The 24,198-nt window shown below is 46.0% G+C and overlaps 3 protein-coding genes and 1 long non-coding RNA gene across 5 annotated transcripts; 3 read left to right on the top strand and 1 right to left on the bottom strand.

Annotated features, from left to right (window-relative positions):
• Positions 4,311-8,350, top strand: LOC8060535 (growth-regulating factor 6). Its single transcript, XM_002466481.2, has 4 exons — positions 4,311-5,011; positions 6,101-6,316; positions 6,478-6,829; positions 7,194-8,350. The coding sequence occupies exons 1-4, from the start codon at positions 4,597-4,599 to the stop codon at positions 8,014-8,016; spliced, it is 1,806 nt and encodes a 601-aa protein (XP_002466526.2). The 5' UTR covers positions 4,311-4,596; the 3' UTR covers positions 8,017-8,350.
• Positions 11,495-12,453, top strand: LOC8060534. Its single transcript, XM_002466480.2, has one exon. It carries the CDS (start codon positions 11,513-11,515, stop codon positions 12,275-12,277), a length of 765 nt encoding a protein of 254 aa, XP_002466525.1. The 5' UTR covers positions 11,495-11,512; the 3' UTR covers positions 12,278-12,453.
• On the top strand, positions 12,877-16,338 carry LOC8060533 (ribosomal RNA small subunit methyltransferase E). Of its 2 annotated transcripts, XM_021459455.1 has the most exons (9): positions 12,877-13,173; positions 13,489-13,562; positions 14,075-14,217; positions 14,290-14,336; positions 14,410-14,518; positions 14,707-14,768; positions 15,164-15,278; positions 15,746-15,909; positions 15,990-16,338. In XM_021459455.1, exons 1-8 carry the CDS (start codon positions 13,003-13,005, stop codon positions 15,886-15,888), a joined length of 864 nt encoding a protein of 287 aa, XP_021315130.1. In that variant the 5' UTR covers positions 12,877-13,002; the 3' UTR covers positions 15,889-15,909; positions 15,990-16,338. The 2 variants fall into 2 exon arrangements, with proteins under 2 accessions (XP_021315130.1, XP_002466524.1); XM_002466479.2 differs by having other exon boundaries at positions 15,746-16,261.
• On the bottom strand, positions 20,187-23,108 carry LOC110431967. The gene is made up of 4 exons (XR_002449423.1): positions 22,696-23,108; positions 22,485-22,583; positions 20,833-21,460; positions 20,187-20,605 (listed from the first exon to the last, which is right to left on the bottom strand). It is a non-coding gene; the product is annotated as an uncharacterized LOC110431967 (long non-coding RNA).

Raw genomic sequence — 24,198 nt, 5'->3', positions numbered from 1 at the left:
TGTGTTTTATCCAAAAAAAAACACATGGTTTTTTTCTGTGTCTATGATTTTAGGGCCCACATCCAATTCCTCTCCCTCCCTCCCTCCCTCCTTCCCGACCGTCGCCTCCCTCCCGATGCGGCGACGTCTGGCGACGGCGCGCCTCCCCACGGCGGCAACAGCGGGCACACGCCTCCCAGCGTCCACGCCCGACGCGCCTCCCAGCGCCCGCGCCCGTCGGCACAGCGGTGGCGGCGGATCCGGCCACAATAGGCCTCTCCTCCTCCTCCTCCTCCTCCTCCTCCTCCTCCTCCTCCGTGATTTGTGATTTGTCCTTCCATAGAAAAAAATGTTTTATGTGATCTGTGATTTGTGATCTTTAATCTGTGATTTGTGATTGTCTGGAGGTAGAAGAAGGCTAGAGGCTGGAGGTAGAAGAAAGGTGAAGACTGTTGGATCTTCATCCTATGGTCAAAAAAAATTCATGTGTTCAAAGCGTACGAAACACATGGTTCTAGATAGACAGACTCTACAAATAATGTCTTACATTGAGTTAGTTTTTTTTCTATATCAATATAGTTGAACATTCAAGGATTACTTTAGGTTAATAGTTTTAACAGACAAGTTGTAAATGTAGTAATTTATAGATATATTGAACTTATGAAGTTACTTTAGATTATTTCGAATAATAATAACATATGTGGGGGTTGATTCAGGTTATTTTGATAGTAATTGACTCGTAGGAGACCGGAAACCGCGCGGGAGGAGAGACCGATCGGCCTTTGCCAAGTTGTCCGGGTTTTGGCGAAAATGCTAAGGCCTTGTTTAGTTCCTGAAGAAAAAAATTGTGTTATACTGTAGCACTTCGTTTGTTTATGATAATTATTGTCTAATAATAGACTAACTAGGCTCAAAAGATTCGTCTTATCAATTCCGACCAAACTGTGCAATTAGTTCTTATTTTCATCTATATTTAATACTCCATGAATACGTTTAAAGATTCGATGTGACAGTGAATCTTGAAAAATTTTAGATTTTTGGGTGGAAGTAAAGAAGGACTAAGTTTCCTCCCTCATTTGCCAACTTTGTCAAAATACAAAACTCAAATGCAAAACTATTAGATACCTCAATTAGAGCTTTTTTGGCAAATTGCTCAAATGTAAACCTCAATTGCAAAACAATTAAAGATGCTCTTACAAAAGAGTATGGTGATTGTTATATATTTTCGCCTCCATCCAAAAGAGTCACGGTAATTATTCCTTTTCTGGAGTGGTTGCACATGTACTTCGTGCAGAGGACCACACAGCCAACAAAACATGTGTGTGCGCTCTAGGCCTTGTTTAGTTCCGAAAAGTGAAAACTTTTCGGTACTGTAGCACTTTCGTTTGTTTGTGACAAATATTATCCAATTATAGACTAACTAGGATCAAAAGATTCGTCTCGTGATTTACAACTAAACTGTTTAATTAGTTTTTGTTTTCGTTTATATTTAATGTTTCATGCATGTGCCACAAGATTCGGTGACGGGGAATCTTGAAAACTTTTTGGTTTTCGGGGTGAAGTAAACAAGGCCTAGTAAATCGATGGTCATCAACGTGTGTCTAGGCCTCGACGAACCATCATCTCATCTCACAGAAAAATGTTCCCATGCTAGTACACTGTTTGTTCGCCGGCCTCTACGCGTGATCAAATTTCATGTCTCCCTGGTCGTTCGTGCCGTGTGAATAAAGGTAGAATAAAAGAGAGCAAATGCCCTAATTTTCTTTGCCAACTCTCCCTCCCTCCCGTGTCAACCAAAGGAGCAAAAGAACGAAGAACCACCCCTCTCCTACAAGTCCCGCGGAAAGGAGCGGGCCATATTTTATCCTCCTCTATATATATATATATATATATATAAAACCCTGTGCGTTTATTTATGCGTAACCTTAAAGTTATATATCTAAAATAGTACACAGCCCCACGCATCAGATCGCTATAAGAAATAGGCGACGAAGGGGCCCACTCGCTATAAGAATCTGAGCGCCTCTTTGACCGAGATCACGACCGCCCCCAAAAAAGAGCTCCGAGACAAACAAAGTCCCATTTAGGCTGCGAGCCTAATCGGCCATTAACAAAATCCCCGGCGCTCGTGATGCTTCCGCGGAGGTCACGTGACCCGGCCGTGCCCTTGGCTTTTCTAATGCGTCAAGTACATCGAGGAGGCGTAAACAAAGCGTGCGGATTTTGATTCCGCTTCTTTTTTTTTTTTTTCATTTCCTTTTATTTTACCGTCGCGTGAGATGAGATGGTGGGACACTGGGACTAGGCACTAGCTTTGGGAGGAGAGAGAGAGAGAGAGAACAGCTGGCATATGTGTGTGCACGAGTATTTATTTTGGATCATAGCGCCCGTCCGCAGTGTTGTTTATGCCAAGCGCTATGATTATGTCATGTGGCGAGATTTTTAGGTTGTTTCGTGTTCTTTTTTTACCATGCAGTAACAGAAGCTAAGCTGCGTTATTATGAGGAAATCCCCGCCCTGGACTGTTTAATGAATTGATTGTCCAGCGGCTGGAAGAGTTGATGATTGGAGTAATCTGAAGCCCTGCTGGAGTGAAAACTGCCGAAGCCACATAACTGTGAGCAATCCATCGCTTGCTGGATAAGCACCGTTGTTGGGTGATCCAGAGTTGACCCCGTAAAGAGCATCACTTATTACTGGTCAGGCAGAGACATTCCCTCGCTTAATAATACTAGGCAAGTTACCCGATGAGATGCCATTTACTCCCATGTAAAAACTCACAGGGTCACCACGCCACCACCACGGCTCGACCGCACACGGTTCAAAGATTAACATACGATACGTATATAGGTTCAAAGATTAACATACTCCGTACGTATAGTATATAGGAGTATAGTACTACTAGTAGAAAGACATCCATGACTTGAGTAGTAGTAACCACATCGGCCAGAGGGCGGAGGAGGTTGAGAAAATGCAAGCAAGCCGGCGGCCGGCGGCCGACGCGAGGGACGACGACGACGCCCGGGCCGGCCGGCTTGGGAGTTAACGGGACCGAACACGGAAGCTGATCGGTGGCTTGACGAGATTGAGCAGTGCATGGTTCGATCGGTTTGGTACACCGGGTACGCTCGATGCATCGACGCCACGTGCGATGCACATGCCCTCCCGTCCTGAGCCACGGACTAGTAGGCCGGGCAGCCCGGCAAATGTGAACCACCTACCAGCCCTCCTATCTTCTGAGACTACTCTCGTACTCCCGCCGTTGCATGCGTTGTTGCACGTAAGTAGTACTACGCCCTAGTAGTATTCGGCCCTGTTGTTTTGGGCGCACGAGTTCACATTCTCACGCTCTAACCAGATTGTTCTTGACACGTGAACTTACATCCGGTGTACGTACGTACTGTACATGGATCCATCCATGAGATCTCGTGCTGACGACGTGGAGCGCATGCAACTCCAAATCCCTGTCGCGTGTTGCACGATACACATGCAATTTTGTTTTGAAAAAAAAAAGGTTGCAATATAATTCCGTGGCCTTCGACGACTCGCGACCTCTAATCTCCATCAGCAAGCGGCTGGGTCCGGACTTCACCTAACACCTATCGAGAGCCCCGAATCTAATCTAACGCCAATAATTCGCAATGGCTAGATCGCGTCGTGTCATCACCACGCCTAACTGCTGATCTATGTGTAGTGTGTCCCTCCAGTCCCCTTGTGACTGTAGGCGGCCGCAGGCAGCGTCACTGACTCTACCGAGAAATCCCCACACTGTGTGAGCAGTGCCCTGAGGGTTCCCTTCTACAGTTACGATGCCGGTTCCTGTATGGGCAACATGGGTTGGGGATCATTCAACGTAAACTTTGTGGTAGCACGAGTGACAGGAGATGAGGAGAAGGATCCCACAAACACAAAGACACTGGATTTTACTTGATGGTGTGTAGTATACATCACCTTCCAGCCCATTGTCCCAAAAAGATGGAAAGAGGCAATAACGTCCCCATCTAACGTGTACCATCACAACATACCATCTTTCGGGTATCTCTCCCTTCCCCAAATCTCGTGTGGTAACATTTCTCGCAACTTTACCCTGCAAAGATGCCTCCCTTGCCGAAACGGTAAATATCATATCGGCATCAAACCCCTATTTTTTTCTCACCGCAGCGGCAAGAACCAAGAATAGCTCTCAGCCAGGTCACCACCATCCATCGTCCGCCATTTTTTACCATCTCTTCTCCTCTGCCCACCATGAATTTTTCACCGCTACCTATTTATCCTCCCCCGCTCCCCTCTATAGCTAGCTGTCTTTACTGCGCCTCCCCTCTCTTTCTCTCTCTGTCCCCCGTGTCTGCCTCCAAAAGAAAAAACAGCCTGGTTTCCCGAGCGCAGGCCGCAACCACCCTTCTCCCCGTAAAACCCAAAGCCAACGCAGGCGAGGCCAAGAACCAACCGAGCACCGCGCGCAACTGCGCACACGCCCACACATAGCTAGCTACCAGCACAACTCGAGCAATGCAGCCTCCGCTCCACTCCGTCGCTTCCCACCCCGCGCCGCATGGACGCGAGCAGCAGCACTAGCGCGGAGCGAGAGCGAGCACGGCGAGCGGGCGGCGGGGTGCCATGGACCTGATGGGCGGGGTGGTGATGGACGCGGGCGGCGGCGGCGCCGCGGAGCTCGGCCTGCTCGGAGGCGGCGGATCTAGCAGCAGGCTGCTCAAGCACGGGCGGGGCAATGCGGCGGCGGGAGGAGAGGACCACGGCTGGGGCGGCGGCGTTGGCGGCGGCAGGGCCAAGCAGGCCAGGACGGCTACAGCGTCCGTCGTCGCTGGGGACGTGGTGGAGGCGGCCAAGGCGGCGGCGGCGCCGTTCCTGCTGGGCTCCTGCAGCCCCGGCCACGGCGGCGAGCAGATGCTCAGCTTCTCGTCCGCCACCGCCGCCGCGTCCTCGTGCGCCTCCACCGCCGCGGTTGCAGCGGCTGTGGCGGCTGATGGTGGGGCGATGCCGCTGTACTACGGAACCCCGGCCTCTTGCTCAGGTGAGCACGGTGACTGGTCGTTGTGGCGGTGGTGCGCTGGTGCAAAGCTTCCTTTTTCCGTTGCGTGTTGATTGGATTTGGTGATTGAAAAGCTTGCTATCCACTTCTTTTCGAGTATTATTGCTTTTCGATTCGAATCACCTCACTTTCTCTCTTTGCACCTGGACTGGTAGCTACAGATTTATTTTTACTTGTTTATTTATGTCTATGTATCCTCTAGCTTTCTCCGTTGTTCATACCAGAAATGGAGCTGATTTGTGCCTTCTTCCATTTCTTCTACTCTGTCTTCTTGTAGCTCCAGTTGTTTAATATACTTTCAGTCTAGATTCATGGGATTTTCATGATCAGTTGACTCTCTTAAGCTGCCAACGATCTTTGTGGTTTTTTCTCGTCTCTTTTCGTTTTTTCTCCTGGTCTGATTAGATTAGATCAGTGACGACTGTAAAAGTTCTTTCACCTCAGGAAAAAGAAATGATTTTAAATACTATTTTTAAAAAGAGCTTTGTTGAATCATTCGTGATATGTATCGACATAAGTTTGCACTTCTTTTTGCTGACATACACCAACGCTTTTCTTGTCCTCAACGGCGCGATCGTGTGATTCCTTTTTGTCATGCCGTCTGCTAATAATACTAGTAGTTCTTATCAGAGGAAAAATGAAAAAGAATGGCGCGATCTCCCTCAACCTATACCCCCACTTCTTTCTCACATGGAAACTTAAAAATGTGAAACAGCTAAAACAGCATGAATGCATGCAAGAAAGTCTCAGGAGTAGAATGGAGCCTCGCGATTCAAGCTTACTGTAGGGACCCAACGGTGTGATTGATCTTGGGGCGGCTTTTTATGGACATCACCTATGAATCTGTGCTGATTATCATGTCTCTGATCCTTCTTGCAGTTAGCACTCTGTTCCAGGGTTTTGTGTCTTTTGCTTGCCTTTTATCCTGCCCTAGGATCGTGTTTAGGAAACGCATGCATCTCGGTGGTCATCTCTATGAAGCAGTACATGTTTTTGGCTGTGTCTTGTTGGCTTTCACTGCTCTGCTGCTCATCTCCTAACTATGCCTGCCTGCCTGCTTCCTCCCCGCAGGATTGAGCTCGGTGAGCTTGAGCACCAGCATGCAGGGGGCAATGGCCCGGGTGAGGGGTCCCTTCACGCCGTCCCAGTGGATCGAGCTGGAGCACCAGGCCCTGATCTACAAGTACCTGGCTGCGAACAGCCCCATACCTCACAGCCTCCTCATCCCCATCAGGAGGAGCCTCGCATCGTCTCCCTACCCGCCTTCCTACTTCGGCACGAGCACATGTAAGTAAGCCAAGAAAAGAGAGGAGAAGGAAAAAGCAAAGCGACCGAGAGTGCCTTTTGGGCTAGCTTCAGTTCCATCATGCACATCGATATGATAAAAGCCGTGTCGATTCTTTTCTTTTCCGGATCTTGATTGGCGCTGTTGTTGCGTGTTGGCGCAGTGGGGTGGGGCTCTTTCCAGCTGGGCTACTCCGGCAATGCGGATCTGGAGCCCGGGCGGTGCCGCCGGACGGACGGCAAGAAATGGCGGTGCTCCAGGGACGCGGTCGCCGACCAGAAGTACTGCGAGCGACACATGAACCGGGGACGCCATCGTTCAAGAAAGCATGTGGAAGGCCAGCCTGGCCATGCCGCGAAAGCCATGTCCGCGGTGGTGGCGGCTGCTGCTACCCAGCCTGCTGCTCTGGCCGGCGCCGGAGCTACTGCTGCTGGCCTCACTGTCAATCAGCACCAGCAGCCGGCGAAGAGCTATGCCACGGGTGCGGCTGATCCTTGCTCTCTGCAATATAACAGGTAAATCTTCTGTTGTACTTATGCTTGAAATGCTTTAACACGTACTATGGAATATGTGTGTAGTCTTTGCTCTTGCTAGCCAAACCTTCTGTCAAACTGATGCAAATGTTTATTTGCTCTCTCCTATTACATTCTTCTAGCTGCTCCAGTGTGACACTGCACTTTTGTGATATATGATATTATGATACTTGTCCAAGTACTAGTAGTGTAGTGTTCACATTATTATCTAGTCCCATCTCAAAGTCTTCAGTCTACATTTTCATCCATGAATTTGGAAACATTAATATGTTCATAAGCCCTGAAAGTTCAGTCATTCTTTGATATACACATGCTAACTAATTCCCTTGCTGAATGTTTCATGCAGGGAACTGGTGAACAAACAGAATGAGAGTGAAAACATGCAGGACTCTGACAATCTCTCGATGCTGACTTCCATGACTACAGGAAACACAGGCAGCGTGTTTCCATTCTCCAAACAAAATAATCCTTTTGAAGTGACCAGCTCAAGGCCAGAGTTTGGCCTTGTTTCATCAGACTCACTGATGAGCTCTCCACATAGTTCCTTGGAGAATGTGAATCTGCTCAGCTCACAGAGTCTGAATGAACACCAGAGTTCAGCCACCCTGCAGCACTTTGTGGACTGGCCCAGGACACCTGCCCAGGGAGGTCTTTCATGGCCCGAGGCAGAAGACATGCAAGCTCAGAGATCACAGCTCTCAATATCTGCTCCAATGGCATCCTCTGAGCTATCATCGGCCTCCACATCTCCCATCCATGAGAAGCTGATGCTATCACCTCTTAAGCTGAGCCGCGAGTATAGTCCAACTGGTCTCAGCATTGCAGCAAACAGAGATGAAGTTAGCCAGTTAGAAGCAACCTGGGCGACAATGTTCCGCGATTCTTCAATGGGCGGTCCGTTAGGGGAGGTTTTGAACAAGAACGGCAATGTGGAAGCAAAAAACTGCCTGTCGGCACCTCTGAACCTTCTAACCGACTACTGGGATTCAAGCCACGGGATGGAGTCATCCCCTGTGGGAGTTTTGCAGAAGACCACCTTCGGATCAGTCTCCAGCAGCACTGGGAGCAGCCCTAGGATTGAGAACCACGGCGCTTACGATGGTATCAGCAACCTGCGGGATGATCTCGGCTCAATTGTAGTAAGCCATCCGAGTATCCGCTTTGTGTGAGCTTCTTGAGTTCTGACCATGAAAACCTGCAACAAGACGGCGGCCATAGAAGAGGGACATATGGCTATGGTAATCCTCAAAGCGTGAGGGAGCATTTACCTCGTAGTTTGTCATTTGAGACTGATCTCCTGTTTTTGTCACTTCAGTTCTTCTTTCTTTTGTTTCCTTGTAACTTGGCTTTGTAACTTTCACCTTCCTTGGATCGTGAAAAGCGCTGTGTTGTGTGGTGTGGATGGATTTTGGTGCGCCGTTGATGCATAATCATCTGATAAAAGCCAGTATCCGATCATAGTCGTCTGTTGAGGATTAATGCGAGTATCGCCTGTTGTTCATACTTCATACTGCTACACTACAATACTGTTTGTGTGCTCATTGTTGTGTGGTTCGGTTATATTAACCAACAGGTCGTCAGACTGCACATTTGGATTCAAAATTGTATCTGAAATCTTACTAAATGCTGTTTCCTGTCTGCCAATAATTGAGCATCCGCAACGGGTTCATTCGCCATCGTTGGCCCAGGTTCTAGTCGAGCTTGTGGTAAAGCTGGGCTAGAATCTGTGCTCTGCATTCTGTAGAAAGCATCTTCAGAAATTGCATTCACATTGAGATTGAGAAGAAGAAAGCTGAAAAATACTTCACGCTGTAGTAGTAGCTTTAACGAAGAGGAACTTGTACTGAATAAGTTTTAGCAACTACAGTAGTTCCAAGTCTCCAACCAAAATGTACATATGAATATCCGATACTGTTGCAACAAGAAACTTTTCTGTAATCTGTACACATGAAAGGAAAAGGTACGTGCTACCACAACCACAATGGTTGTACTTGTACGTACCCTGCTCCAAGAATCATTTGATCGTTTTTCTACCCCCGGCGCAGCAGTATTCCAGCGCTCATCACGACGGCAACAGCCGCGGCAGATATACAATGATACGTTCCCAGGAGGCGGGTGGCGGCACCAGCCTTTTTCAGTTTTTTTCCCACCCCTTTGGCCGCAGCTGCCACTGCCACTGCCACCGGCCGGCCGGCCGGCCTGCAAAAGAGGCAATCCCTATTCGCTCGCCCAGCCTGCACTGCAGCGAGGAGCCGTTGTTCATTGCATCCATCCATGCCTGCCCAGCTGCCCTCATTGCTGTGAATGGCTGATGCCTCCCTCCTCCTCCATCCGGCATCCATCCATGACGGGCGACCGACCAGCCGATAAGCACCGCTGCGTGCCGTCGCCCTTTTGATGATTCGGTGTACAGTACGGGGGACCCTGCTGGCTGGCCGGCTGCTGTAGACTCGCTGTAGAGCGAGTGATGTGCAGTAGCGTGATGAGGCCTGATGAGGCGCTGGTGGTGCTGCCGCCTGCTTTTTGGTCATCGGCACCGGGAAATGCGTGTAGCACCAGTGGGGTTGCAGATTGGGACGAGATGTTGTTCGTCCTCCGAGATCGGAGTGGAGGTGGAGGGAGATGTCGATTGACGTTGATCCTCATCCATCCGTCCATAGATGCGATGCTCGTTCCTGTTACGTGGTTGCGGTTTTCCCACTGTTAAAGTTTGCTCATGGCTTGTTCGGGGGAAACTGTGCTGGGAGATTGCTGCTTGAACTCGTTTGCTTGGAGGCACGGAAAGGGAAGTTTTGGATGCGTCGTCCAAGCGCTGGTGACTGCATGCCTGCAATGATCAAGGTTGTTTCCGGAGATATACAATGGATACACGGAGTACTAAGGCCTTTTAGATTTCGCTACTGTAGCATTTTGTTTTTATTTAGACCTTATTTAGTTGGCAAAAATTTTAGATTTTGGGTACCGTAGCACTTTCGTTTATTTATGGTAAATATTCATCTCGTGGTTTACAGTCAAACTGTGTAATCAGTTTTTATTTTCGTCTAAATATAACACTCCATGCATATGCAACAAGATTCGATGTGATGGTGAATCTTGAAATTTTTTGGAACTAAACAAGGCCTAATAACAATTATTGTCCAATCATGGACTAACTAGGCTCAAAAGATTCTTCTTGTAAATTACAGATAAACTGCACAGTTAGTTATCTTTTTTACCTATATTTAATGCTTCATGCATGTGTCGTAAGATTTGATGTGACGGAGAATCTTGAAAAATTTTAGAAACTAAGTTTAATTTACTTCAAAAATCAAAAACTTTTCAAGATTCTCCGTCACATCAAATCTTTTGGCGTATGCATGGAGCATTAAATATAAACGAAATAAAAACTAATTGCATAGTTTGACCGTAAATCGCGAGATGAATCTTTTGAACCTAGTTAGTCCATTATTGAACAATATTTACCAAATAAAAACGAAAATGCAAAATTAGCCCAAAAGAAAAAATTTTGGGAACTAAGGCCTTGTTTAGTTCCCAAAAAATTTTGCAAAATTTTTCAGATTTCCCGTCACATCGAATCTTTAGACACATGCATGAAGTACTAAATATAGACAAAAATAAAAACTAATTGCACAGTTTGGTCGGAATTGACGAGACAAATCTTTTGAGCCTAGTTAGTTGATGATTGGACAATATTTGTCAAATACAAACGAAAGAGCTACAGTATCCATTTTGCAAAATATTTTGGAACTAAACAAAGCCTAAGGAGGTTAAAAAATGGTTCTCGTGCCCTGCTGCTGCTGTACTGGACTACTGGTGATAAAGCTCTCCAGGTTTCTTTTGCAACAGCCAACAGGGCACGGCCGTAACGGTACCGGAGCTCTTTTAGCTCTTTTCGTACTCGCTCGACTCGTTCGCGTGAGTGGACTGTGCCGCACCATCAGGTACGTACTACACTTCACCGACACCAACAGAGCTTCGACTTGTTTTTAGCTGCAGGACGGCTTTCCACAGAACACGCTAGTTTTACTGTTACATACTCCGTACAGCACATACCTGTACCGACAGCAGAAGAAAGTTGCAGCGAACGAGCTCGCATCAGTGCGTCACAGAATCGACGGACGCTGCAATGCATTGCGCGTCGACCCACAAACACGTACGGGAGCACGCCTGGTTTGTCCGGGAGGTACGGTCTCCTGTGACCGTGAGCGCGCAGTCGCGTTGGCGTCCATCCAACGTGCGTCCCACCAACAACGACAGCTCCTGAATCCCCTTCTGCTGAGCAGGACGTTATCGAAGGCCCGTGCGCTTGCCCGCCCGCTCGCTCGCTGCGTGCCGTGGCACGACCACGACCACCGTACGTCAGTTTTTCCCGGGCAGGGAGGGCGGGCGGGCACGTACGCAACGCAAGGCCACAGGCGGAACAGTGGGTACGAGCGCCCGCGCCGCGAAGCCGTGCTGCGCGAGGCCCCAAAGGAACACCAACGATCCCCGCACGCCTTCTTGTTCGTTCACATGCCAAGGTATAGAATAGAATGTCTCACCATCACCATCACCGTCACTGTCGATCGATCACGAGCTCGTCAGAAGCAGCAGCAGCAGCAGCAGCGCTGTATAAAAGCACGCCTCTCCGTTAGTGGTGGTGAGCGAGTCAGCAAGCAAGCGGAGATGAGCCGGAGAGCCAAGCAGCAGCCGGCGGCGGCGGCGGGTAGCCGCCGGACTAAGCGTGCCGAGCTGCCACGCCCACCGGCGGCCGGCCTCGCCGAGAGCCCCCAGATCGTGTCCAACCCCATCTTTCGCTGCGAGGCCGGGCCGAGCCAGCCCAACAACAGAGCATCGGGCGACCAGCTGCGCTGCGTCTACGGCCCGGGCTCGCTCTACGCGCTCGTGCACGACCCGGCCGCCTCCGCGGGCGCAGGGAGCGGGAGCGGCAAGTCTTTGCAGCCCCTGCCGCTGCCCCCGTGCAGGGCCCACCTGTCGGGGCGCGTGGGGCCCGCCGGGCATGCTGTAGTGGGCGGCCCACATGGCAGGGTACTAAGGAGGGCGCCCCACCATGACCCGTTCCTGGCCGCCTACGTGGCGTGCAGCAAGAGCGCCGGCGGTGATGAAGCGGTGGATCGCCCGCCGCACAAGCAGAAGAAAGGGAGGAAGAAGACGACGAAGAAGAAGAAGGCGGCGACGGGGAAGAAATGCAAGGAAGGCGAGGTGATCTTTCGGGGGTGTGGGATCTGGAGCGGGTGGGCGGCGGGCGCCAATAAGTACGCCGGCGGGATGTCGTGCAGGTACGGCTGCGCCGTCGCCGGGCAGAAGGGAGACGCTACTGCGACCAAGACCAAGTCCGAGGACGACGCGCCGGCGGGGCCGACGCTCGACCTGACGTGGACGCCGGCGGTGCTCTCGGCGAGGGCGCTGGAGCGGAGGGAGCAGCGCTGAGTGTATTTTATGTCACTGTGTGATGGTACGTGTCAGTGCATAAGTAGGACGTACATGCTGCGATGGTGTCAATATCAAGCCAAGCTACTCCTTTTCTTTATATTTATGCAGTGTTATTTGTATATACAGTTGTACACATGAAGTGCAGTTATGCAGTGACCGATGTCTCATGTCTACACAATAGCTAAAAAATATAGGTAACAAAATATGCAATGAACAAAAAGAAGAAATTGCCTGAGTAGTTTCACTCACAGGTGGGCTACGCCGTTATAGAAAACCTTGTGTTTGACTTCCAGTGATGTTATGCCATTTTGGCTATAACAATGCTACAAAGAATATTGACAATTCACGGTGTAGCTACAACCACACCCGGACAGTTCAAACTGCAGTAGTAAAGCAACTATTTTTTTTGAGTATATAAAAGCAACCTGATCAACGGAACTCGCTAGCAATAGGTTATCCTCGTGGTGGGCCGGAAAATCATTTCCGCAGGCAGGGCCGCAAAATAGGTGGCTCCCATCTCCTCAGCAACTGGGCCGAACGGGCCGGGCTGCTTACAGCCCAAAGAGCAAAACTCCCTCTCTGCTACACCGACCGATATCCTGAGAAAGACCAGTAGACCGCCGCCGCTCCACTCTCCGCTGCGGGACCAGCACGAGAGCCTCGCCGGCGTTTTAGCTCGGCCAACGGCCGTCGCCGCGTGATAATAGGCCAGGAGACGGGAGATGCTGTCGTCCGCCGCCTTGTCTTCCTCGTCCTCAGCGCTGCTGCGCGGAGCCCCGCCGCGGACCCGGCAGCTGCTCCTGGCCGCCCCAGCTCGCGCGCACAGCGGCGCGGCGAGCCGCGCTCGCGGTGGGCTACCGAGGTTCCACGCCCCGTCTCTCCCTTCGTCGAAGGTAAGCGTGTCTGTAGCCCCGCGCCTGCCGTCCACCACCTAGGCATTTCGTCGAGCGCCCTGTTGTCGTTCCTGTTGAGTTACTGTTTTCTGCAGAAATACCCTCACGTTTGTGCACTGAATTGTCGAGGAGTGGATGTTTGTGCACTGAATTGTCGTGGAGTGGATGTGGATGTGTGTTGCATGAAACGTTGTATATTTTCCCTTGCCTCATCGTCATGGCGTTGTGTTGAGCTGTGGTTCCGTGCGTTAGGTTGTTCATGTCTAGTTCTGTGGAAACATATCGCCTGTGACTGAGATGGATATTACCTTGCAGGGTGAGGTGATTCGCATCCAAGGAGACGAATTCTGGCACATGACACGGGTTTTGCGCCTTGGCATTAACGACAGGTTTGTACTACTGCTTTTATTATTTTTCAGACTGTGATTTTGTCACGAGAATGCAAGTAGCTCTTCAATCAATAGGTACACTGTTTTCTATTGAGTTCAAGTGTGGTTCTCTAAAGTTTCGATTTTGGTTATGTATTTGATTCTCCATATACAGTTGGTCTGTGCAATGGTTTGCATATTAGTTGCTGTCACTAGTTAAGCCGGTAGCCTTGGTAAATTAAGCGATGTACTCCAACATGTTTGATATGTGAAGCCTATACCTTTCCAGTTTTAACTTGTAAGGCATTTTCAACATCCACGTAATGAGTTAATGACCATCCAAGAAAATATTTAACTGGCAGGATCATGGATATTAGATAAATATAATGATGCATTTCATAGGAGACCTTACTGTTCATATAGAGAGGACTGTTCTTGTGGTCTTGGTGAGATATCATTTTCAACCTACGTTTTATGTTTCTGGAGCTTATCAGGTACATCATGAAATTTCTCTCACCAGCTTACTTTCGTAGGGTTGAACTATTCGATGGGGCGGGTGGTTTAGCTGAAGGGTTCATACATAAAGTTGACAAAGGTGGCTCAGATGTTGAGTTATTAGAGGATGCTAGGATCGTAGCTCCTCAAGGCATCCAATGGCATGTCTTTGCTGCATTTGGTGAGTCTTGTGAAACAGATGCACTATGTAAACCAGGAGAACCTCCCATAATCACTTTATTCTAATCCTCAGGGACACTGAAAGGCGGACGTGCTGATTGGCTTATAGAGAAATGTACTGTATGTTACTTACAATTTGGGTGTTCTTCTTCTTCATTGTCTACTTCTAAGTCTCTTTTCTTTTCTTATTTAGGAACTTGGAGCTTCTAGTGTTACCCCTCTCCTGACAGAAAGATGTCACACGATAGCGGAAAATCGGGTGGACAGGCTGCAACGTCTTGTGCTGGCTGCAGTTAAACAATGTACGGAGTTTGGGTATAACCTCCATTCTTGGCATGTTGATTAATTAGTTTATGCTTGATTTAAATATGTTATTAGCATGTTCTCCATATGCAATTTTAAGTGGCTAAGATTTTGTAAAGATTAAATTGCTCCTGCCTTCTTAGTGACCTAGAACATACTAATCTCATTACTCTTATATCTTTTGTAGGCCAGAGGATACATGAAATGTCGCTGAAGCCCCCAATTCAGATTAGTCACCTTCTACCTGTTGTGAGTACCTCCTATACTTTTGTTATCCATGCACCATGCATGACATATTGTGAGCAATCTCTAATTAATAATTTACTCACTACTGAGTTCCTTGGCTACTGTGGTCAAGTAACATTCATTTTTTAGAGCAACCATGATGTTCTGCAGACTGTGGTTCGTTATTAAGAAAACAATTAAGATAATAATAATAATATTTCTGTTTAAACTAACAGTTATTATTAGTTGGATGTGAAAGTAATATAATATCATTGTTGGAGTAATGTTTCTGGTAACAACAAATTGAAATTGGTTATGTCTACACCTTTTAGAATATTTATAACTACAGTTACACCTACGACTGTCAGTTTATTGATTTAACAAATTTATCTGAGACCTTTATCTGCTGCTGGCATCAGGTATCACAGTCAAAGCTTGCTTTCTTAGCATCAGCAGAAGCGCCTCCTCTTTTAAGTGTTCTGCCAAAATCCAGCACTGAACAAAGTGGGCTTCTGATTGTTGGACCTGAAGGAGGTAACACAAATCCGTTCATATATTTACCTATTTGAAGGTCTTAGAAATCTAATTATCTAAATAAGACTATAAGAGCGATACTGGTCAATATGAACTTGATTTTTTCCAAGCGCTTATTACTTGCTTATTTATCATAAATTTCGTTTTTGTTTGTTACCTGCATGGTTGCACTGAGAGGTTAACAAATGCTATAAATAATGCAAAGCAAATGTCAACATTTTAAAACAAAACAGTAATAAAGTAAGGATTTACACTGTAGGTTTAGACAATCAGACATGAGAAGCTAGCAGAGTGTTAAACACGTATGGGGTTACATTACATTTCGTTCATGATAAACTTTATAGTACCACCAACTAAGATAGTACTTTTAACTTCAAAACAAAAAAAATCTTATCTCCAAAAATATTTCAGACATGATGTCATATTGTTATGTTAGTGGATCTAATATGACCATCCATATTTCTCAGACTTCACAGAAGAGGAGGTACATTCACTGAAAGCAGCAGGTGCGGCTCCTGTCGGTCTTGGTCCATGCAGGCTACGAGTTGAGACAGCCACAATATCCCTCCTATCTGCTCTCATGTTATGGTCAGATGCTAAAGACCAGTAAAGAGTCAAGACAGCAATGCAGGTAATCAAACGGCAGTCGTCAGTCATCTTTGTGGTATAATAGTGTCCTCTTTCAGGTGACTACGACAAAACACCTTTCAGGATCTAGTTGGACTCAGCGTGTTCATGGGTAATTATTCCATTGGATCTTGGTACACATTTCGTGAACATCTAGGTCTTGGGCTTGACCAGCATGGAGGATGAACAACTCAATACATGTTTGAGTTACGTTATATTCATGTGTTGGTTAAATAACATTTTTGTATCGACAACCTACAACTCCTCTCACCTTCACTTTTGATGTAAAACATTAAAAACACTTCAGTCATATTGTCGTTTTCAGTGGTCTAAGCATTATTATAGTCTGCCATTAATATATTGTCAGTCGTATGCTACTTCAAACTTTCGGACAATTATTACTGCCACCAAGTAAAATGTGCTCCGAGATCTACTCCAAAGTTTTTCAGTCATATTGTAGTATTCTAGTTGCTCATAAGAAGCAGAACGGTGGAGAATATATACACCGTATCCCAGTGATCATTCAACAGCCCGGGCAGTATGGACGATATATTGCCAGGTACTGGGCCGAAAACTTTACGGTTTTGGATCGATGCACCATGTCGTCTACCTTTTGCCAAATGCCGCTGCATACTGATTACTGAGAGCACTATGCGCGCACTCTGTGTCGCTGCGCTTGGGCGGCGTGCGTGACGCCGTCGCGGGCGTTCTCAGCCGGACCGCACCAAGCACCATCTTGTCGCGACGACCGCACGCCGCCTCCTGATCACCAGTTGCGCGCCGAGCCGAACGTACGGGACCGTGCCGTCGTCAATCTTTATCTGGTGGCCATGGCGCCACCTCCCATGTCCTCTTTGCAAGTTGATGCCCTCGCAGTCTCGCGCCATGCATGCCGCGCTAGGTCTTGCCGACTGCCGCGGCGTGCGTGCGCCACCAGTCACTTGAGCCGGCCCGCGGCAGATATCGATATCGCGTCGTCTGTGTCCACGTCGTCCCGTCCATGCAAATGCAATGTTGCAGCGCCGTAGCTTAACCTGTCACCTCGGTTCAGCAATCAGCATAGAGCATGCCACGGCGGCAGGGATAAGGAACGACTCACGGTCACGGCGGCAATCAGCATATCCCGCATGATTGATCGGCAACCACCCCCTGGATGGATGGAGTCATGGAGAAAGGAAAAACGTATACGGTATACCTGAGGCAGGATGACAGTCAGCAGCAGCAGCAGCAGCTGGTACCGCGGCGCCGTGATCTGCACGGTATCACAGTAATAAAACCGCCTATCGCGTGATGAACTGATGGCCGATCCATTCTCCCACATGGGGGGAGGGAGCCACCGATCGAGCAGATGCCGACGCACGCGGGCACGCGGCCGTACGTAGTACGCGCGTCGCGCCGTCGCTTTTTGTTGCGGCCGCACGTCACCGGACGGTTGCGGGCCGTCGTTGTTGAGTTGAGGCACTGGGGTCGCGCCGCCGCGGTCGCCTATCATCGCCCGTGTCGGGCACGTACGGGCGGCGCCGTACTACCCGGCCGACTGAAGCGCGGTCCGGTCACGCATGCACCCACTCCGATAAGCCCTTGATATTTGCTGCCGTTGCACGAGACGGCCGGCGGATGACGGGTTGGGTTCGGCGCTTGGCTCGCGTCGTTGCTTGCGCGTGTAATCCTGTCTGGCGGCTGCAACTGCAACGCCGCGGCACGGCCGACGCCCACCAGGAGAGACAACACTTGGGTTTGGGGGCTGCGGTTTGCGGCTCTAGACAGAGTATTCTGAAGCCAGGCAGTGCTGCTGCCCCGGCACGCCAGCACCGCGTAACCGTGTAGATGGCGGCTGCAACCGTCAGCGCTGCTGACAAATGCTCTTGCCATAATTTTTTTTTTGAGGAGAATGCTCTTGCCATAATTTACTCGCCGCCTGCAGAGCAACAGTCCTCGAAAAAACTCACACGGACCCAGTCCGAGCGTCGGCAAAAGCACGCATCCGTGGCCAGTCTCTGAAAATCAGTTCGGCATTATTGCTTGCAGAACTGTGCGGGAGTTCGTCCTGGTTTGTCTGACCTGTGTTTTGTTCGTCATTTCGTCAAGCAGTCCATCCGTAACCGTACGTACGGAGTACAATACATACAGCCCAACCATCTGGTTCCGAGTACTAAATCTAATTCCATCCATGTCAAGTACATCGACAACGGACAACCTGCCTAACATGCATCCAACTGACCAAAACAAGCTGGCCAAGCCCGGGCAAACACAAACGTCTCCTTGATGAATCAAACTGAAAGCAAAGCAGCCGCAGGCTACCGGCCGCTCGACAGACGGAGGCATTTCTGTTGTCCCGTGCTCAAGACAAAACCCCATGGATTCGCCATGGTTTTGTTTGGTCTTCACGCATCGCGTGGACAAGATCGCGAGATGGCAAAAGCTTGGCGGCGCCCCTGGTTCGTGCAAGTGGCGACATCGATCATAGCATAGCATGCATGGTTTCCAAGACAGAGTAAGTACATATTACCCACGTGGCCTCGGAACACTTGGTTCGGGATTTTTGTATATATAGCTGATGGCCGTGAGATACTACGGTCTTGCCTGTTCCTTATTAACAAATATGTCTGTCTGTGTGCGTGTCTTTATGAATAGTATTTCAAATGTAATGGAAATACTAATCGAATTCTTGATATGTCAATTCGTATATATCATAAACAATTTTGTTTGAATACAGAAACAGGATATCTTTATAGATGGGTTCAAACTACCGGAGTTTCATTAGGACACTCACAATGCAAGACTCTATCACAGAGTTCAAGACAATTAATTACATATTATTTATGGTATTTTGCTAATGTGGCAGCATATTTATTGAAGAAAAAAGTAGAAAAAATAAGACTCCAAGTCTTATTTAGACTCTAAGTCCACATTGTTCGAGGTAATAAATAACTTTAGACTCTATGATAGAGTCTGCATTGTGAGTGCCCTTAGGTAGCCGCCGATCTACAACTCTTCTAAAACTTTGTGCGCTTTGATGAAAAAGAAGTAAACAAAGGTAGTCTAGCATGCTGTCTTGTTCTCTATCCCGAAGCCGGCTAGGCCCTCTAGAATAAAGTGGAGCACAATTGTACTCAATTGATCTTAATTGATTTTTTTATACCAAGTTTGACCACTCGCCTTATTTAAAATTTTGTACAAAATATCACTTCTTTTGTTGTGGCTTGATTTATTAATAAATGTTTTTCAACAATGTCCTAAATTTTTTTTGACTATATTTGTATAAGTTTTTTGAATAAGATGAGTGGTCAAACTCCCACAACAAGAAATCTAACGAGTTGAGCTTTGTTTAGTTCTTAGCAAATAATCGATTCTAATTGCCTTGTGGAATAGGATCTCCTAATTTCTAGTTACTTGGTGAATATGAGAAACATTCTTTTTTATTATGACTGGATCCCAGAAACATTGGTGATCCTAGACAAAAACAGTTTGAATAATAATTTCATATTATATAAGATGATATAAATTTATTATCATTAAATTCATATCCAAAATATTTTAAATTTAAAAATTCCCAATGGCAAATAGGAACACTAAACCTATGCAATCTCGTGTATCATCCAACATAGAGGATGAACCCATATCGTGAATGTCACATCCTCTAATCTCTTGGGGAAAGTCATAATTTTGCATAGCTGTGCACATGATATATCTTTTGCGTGAGAGCTTTGTGTTCATTAGACTGTGGAATTCAATTAGGACTTCTTTGCCAAAAGACATCACGTCATGTTGTGACTGGTGAGACACTACATTAGGTGTGTATAATAGTCATGTTTTCCTTATCCTGATTGAGATTTTCTGTTTGGCATGGGATCTTTTTGCATAAAATTTTATTCTCACTGTCTATAGAAATCAAATTACTTCTTATATTTTAATTAATTCTGATTTATTACTTTTGAAAGTTGATGACTGTGTTTGCACGATACAAAATTATTTATGTACTAGCTAAATGACCGTGCGTTGCAACGGGAATAATATTCGACCAACTTAGCATGGTCCAACAACAGACAAAGTCAAGGTCTGTGGCGACACAACCTGACACTTTACCACTGTATGTAGCTCTAATTGCAATAAAATCTGAATGTTCCATTTCAAACAAAATAGCTTTGAGTGTTCCACTTCAAACAAACACAGATTATCACTGTTGTAAGAAAACATAGATATCACAAACACAACTCTAGAACACCTTTTTAAAAGATCCTTCTTAGTATACATGGATAGAATAGAATAGCAAAAACTTACAATGATTAAAATCTTTCGCTGCATTCTTTGAATTAGGAAAACAGGAACTAAAAAAACATGCATGTTATAACATATGTTGCCATGAGGATAATAAAACATGAATTGTTTAACCGGCTGAGAAGCGATGTTTTGCTATCAATCAAAATAAAAGTAAAACATGAATTGTTAAATAGGCTGAGAAGCAATGTTTTGCTGACATTCATATGCATTTGCTTACAAAATCTAAATTTTTGGTGCTTACACAACCAGGACATAAGCAGTTAATAAACTTCAAGAGTGGGGCTCTGAAAAAATATTATCTATACACATGTTGAAATTATAGAAAATCTATTGCACAGACACACTAATATAGTAGCTTCTAGATGCCTAATTTCAGTGGATATTTCCCGCACAAGTGCTTTTAGATGCCTAATTCCATCCTGACCACAGTAGATCACAGAAGATGATGTATTAGACTGTGAGGAAGGCATTTAAGATTTGCAGAGCACCGAAACAATTAATTTCTTCATGAGAGCAAAGTTCTTAGTTAGACATAAAGCACTGAGCACAGAAAACAATTCTCCTGAATTTTTATTTTCTACCATATGTCCATATCCACTATAGTCTCTATAAAATAAATATGCATTTCTATGCGGTACATTCTTACTTGAGGTCTGAAAATCTTCATTAAGGAAGGATTTCTTCTGATAAAATTCTCCCACTTTGTTGTATCTATTTTCCATTCCTGATTTGCATCAGCATGGTCGATTACTGTTCATTAGAATCATTACTAATCAAAAGACAAATATTACAACAGTAAAGTACAGAAAAAGTTTGATCCTAAGGTTAGAAACATTCACCTTAGAATAGTAGAAAACTAAAAAATCACACTCAACTGCTCTAGTTAAAAAATTCTAAAAAAACATACACAATTGTCATGACAATCTTCCATATATAAAATGGCAGAAGCACTTAAGAGAGAGAGAGAGAGAGAGTAAAGACTCCAAAACTCCTTAACCAAGCATCAAATTCTCCAATCAAACACGCATGACTCTATTCTAACCATTCTATCTCTCCGTTTGGAACACAACATCATAAACTTTCACTAATGTGCCAAAATCAAAGTCTACAACATTGGGAAAAAATTCTAAAGTGCTCAACTTGAAGTACATGAAGAAGGGCAACTTAATAAATTCCTATAGGATTGGATGCAGGATAGCAAGACCCCCTTGTTGATGGCGTCCATCATCTCATAGGCCCAGCAACAGTCTCCACCGTCCATGTGTGCATGTAGCCTAAAACAGATCACACCACAACCTAAGAAATCGGAACCACGTAAAACATCCCCTCCCCACCACCACGGCATGAAATGCAAATCGCAAAACCAAATCATGTCCAAAATCACACACTTGAAATTTCCTAACCTAACTGGAATGCTATCTACATTTCAAGAGGCTAAATAAATCACCCATCCTAGTTGAGCAAGCCTAATTTTGTCAACTTCTAAACAACCATACATACAACCCTATGCACTCCATGATAATTTCTACTGGGTACATATACGACATCATTAATGCAGACAAATGATTTGCAGTATAACAAATTGAAACACCAAGATAGACCATATATATACACATGGAGGATAAGGACACTCAGACTGCTTTACAGAATAACATCACTTGCACCAGATCTTGTATGAGGACTATAATCAACCAAACAAATATGATTACAGGCATGAGCTTGTCAAGGAAAATTATGTGTGACAATATGATAGAGATGGAAAAAACAGTTCATCTTTAAAAACGATCACTCATCTGAGAAAGCAATGCAGCTATTACCGAGACATATATCAATGAACTAATTTGATATTGAGCGCAGTTTGGAAGACATTTAAATTCTTAGTGAATAATGAATATACGTTCAGTGTAAAACTACGTGTTGACAAGATTTAAAATACTTGATAGGAAGATCATACAAAGTATTATAAAAAAACTCCATAGCATACTGGACCAATTCGGCCTCGACGAACTCCTAAATTGACCCCTAAAACTGATTGTCCAAACTGAATCTCTACTCTGAGAGAAACTGACACTAATATTCACAACACGATATCTCCAATAGTACTCAATTAAATTGGAAAGGTAATGAAAAGTTCCACAATCTATATGGAAGACCTCGATCTGGTACTATACGGGACGTTCTAATTCGACAGCTATATGCATGGGAGACCTCGATCTGGTACCGTGCTGCATATTCTACTACAATAGATGGACAGGGCTAAACATACAACACATATGAAAAAGTGCTACGATTCAATACCTCAAACAGATCAGAAACTTGCCCTCATCCTGATGCCGCTTCCTGTCTTCTCCCTTGGCAAAATCAGCTACAGTGCATCAACACCAAGAGGGCAACGATCTGCAGCCAAAAGAGGTTCATTGGGATAAAAGAAATATTATGTCATATCCTCAGCCATTGAGATACCTCTCATGGATAATAGATCGGAAGGCAAATGGCAAATGGTTCATACCTCATATCAGTCAAGAGGCCAATGACGCTAGAGAAGGATACGACGTTGTGCCACAGGAACTGCGGCGAGGGGGAACCACGTCGCCGCCATGAGGAACTACCCTGCTTTTTCATCCGCGAGGAACAGCGTCGCCGGCACAGAGGACGGCGGCCGGAGGGAGGCACCGGGCACATGAAGGGCAGTGGCCGGAGGGAGTCTCGATGGGGAAACGAAGCAGGGCCGGGCAGCGCGTAGGGAGTCGGCGCGAGGAAGTCGCAGGCCAGCGGGAGCGCAACAGGAGGTTGCACGGCACAGAGAGTGAGGCAGGGTCAAACGCGTGTCGAGGCAGGGCGGCGAGCAGCCGGCGAAGACGAGGGCAAGGGCGCAGGGGCGGCGGTTCCTTGGAGCGAGATGAACTGGGAGTTGGGCAAAGTGCGTGCGTGATGCAGTGGTGGTTCTCCAGAGCGACGTGAGCGGGGGATTAGCGCGCGAGGCGGCGGCAATTAGTGCGCCCTTGGTTTTTTTCGTTGGAACGTGCGGTTGTGGAGAGCTTACAGCGAGGGGGGGGGGGGCGATTAGCCACGGGCTGACGATGACTTGTGAGTCTTTTTAGTTGTAGAGATTGGGTTAATAGGATTTATATAAGACTCGTATTTGAAATTAAGTCTTATTTAAATTTAGAATTTTTTCATGCATGGCATAATCTGACTTGTTCATTTGAGTTGGAACTGTATCATATATACTTCCATGTCTGCCATATAAACTATTACTTTTCTGTATTTTCTAATTCTGAATTTAATGAGACTTGTTAAATTTATTAGGTCATGTTAAACATGGCTTATTTGATTAGACATAGACCGTTAGATCATTAGAAAATTCAATGGTGCATATTTTTTTCTCTCTTTTTTCAGTTATAATCTCACAATTTCTAGGTTCTCGGGCAAATCCCCCTTCTGTTGTTTTTTGCTAGTTGTGTTCTACATCAACTCCTTATTTAGCTATTTTTTCTTTCCAACTCATATATAAATCAAATTGCTGTATTTTGTCATTTAATATTTCAAATTTAGTATTTGTTAATTGTATTAGGCATAGTTCTATTCTTTTTTACTACATCTTTTTGCATGAGAGCAATGCGTTCATTAGACTGTAGAATTCGGCTAGAACTTCTATTGCCAAAAGACATCACGTCGTTTGGTGACTGGTGAGACACGGTATAGTTAGGTATATATGAGTTGTGTTTTTCTTATCCCGTTTGTGATTTTGTTTGCTTCTCATTTTCTACGAAAATCAACTATTTATTTATATTTTAATTAATTCTAATTTATTACTTTTGAAAGATGGTCACTACATCTACACGGTACAAAACTGTTTATTTATTAGGTTAATATAGGGCTTATGGAAGACTCAGATTTCACATTACTCACTCTGCTCCAAAAGTAAATACCGTTTTGCTTTCTGAGAACTTAAATTTTTAAAGTTTAATTAAATATAAATAAAAAAATACTAATAATATTATGATGTATT

The sequence above is a fragment of the Sorghum bicolor genome, chromosome 1 (genome assembly GCF_000003195.3).
Source record: "Sorghum bicolor cultivar BTx623 chromosome 1, Sorghum_bicolor_NCBIv3, whole genome shotgun sequence".
NCBI lineage: Eukaryota > Viridiplantae > Streptophyta > Magnoliopsida > Poales > Poaceae > Sorghum > Sorghum bicolor.
Note: the sequence above shows the minus strand (reverse complement) of the source record. Positions and strands in the feature narration are given on the sequence as shown.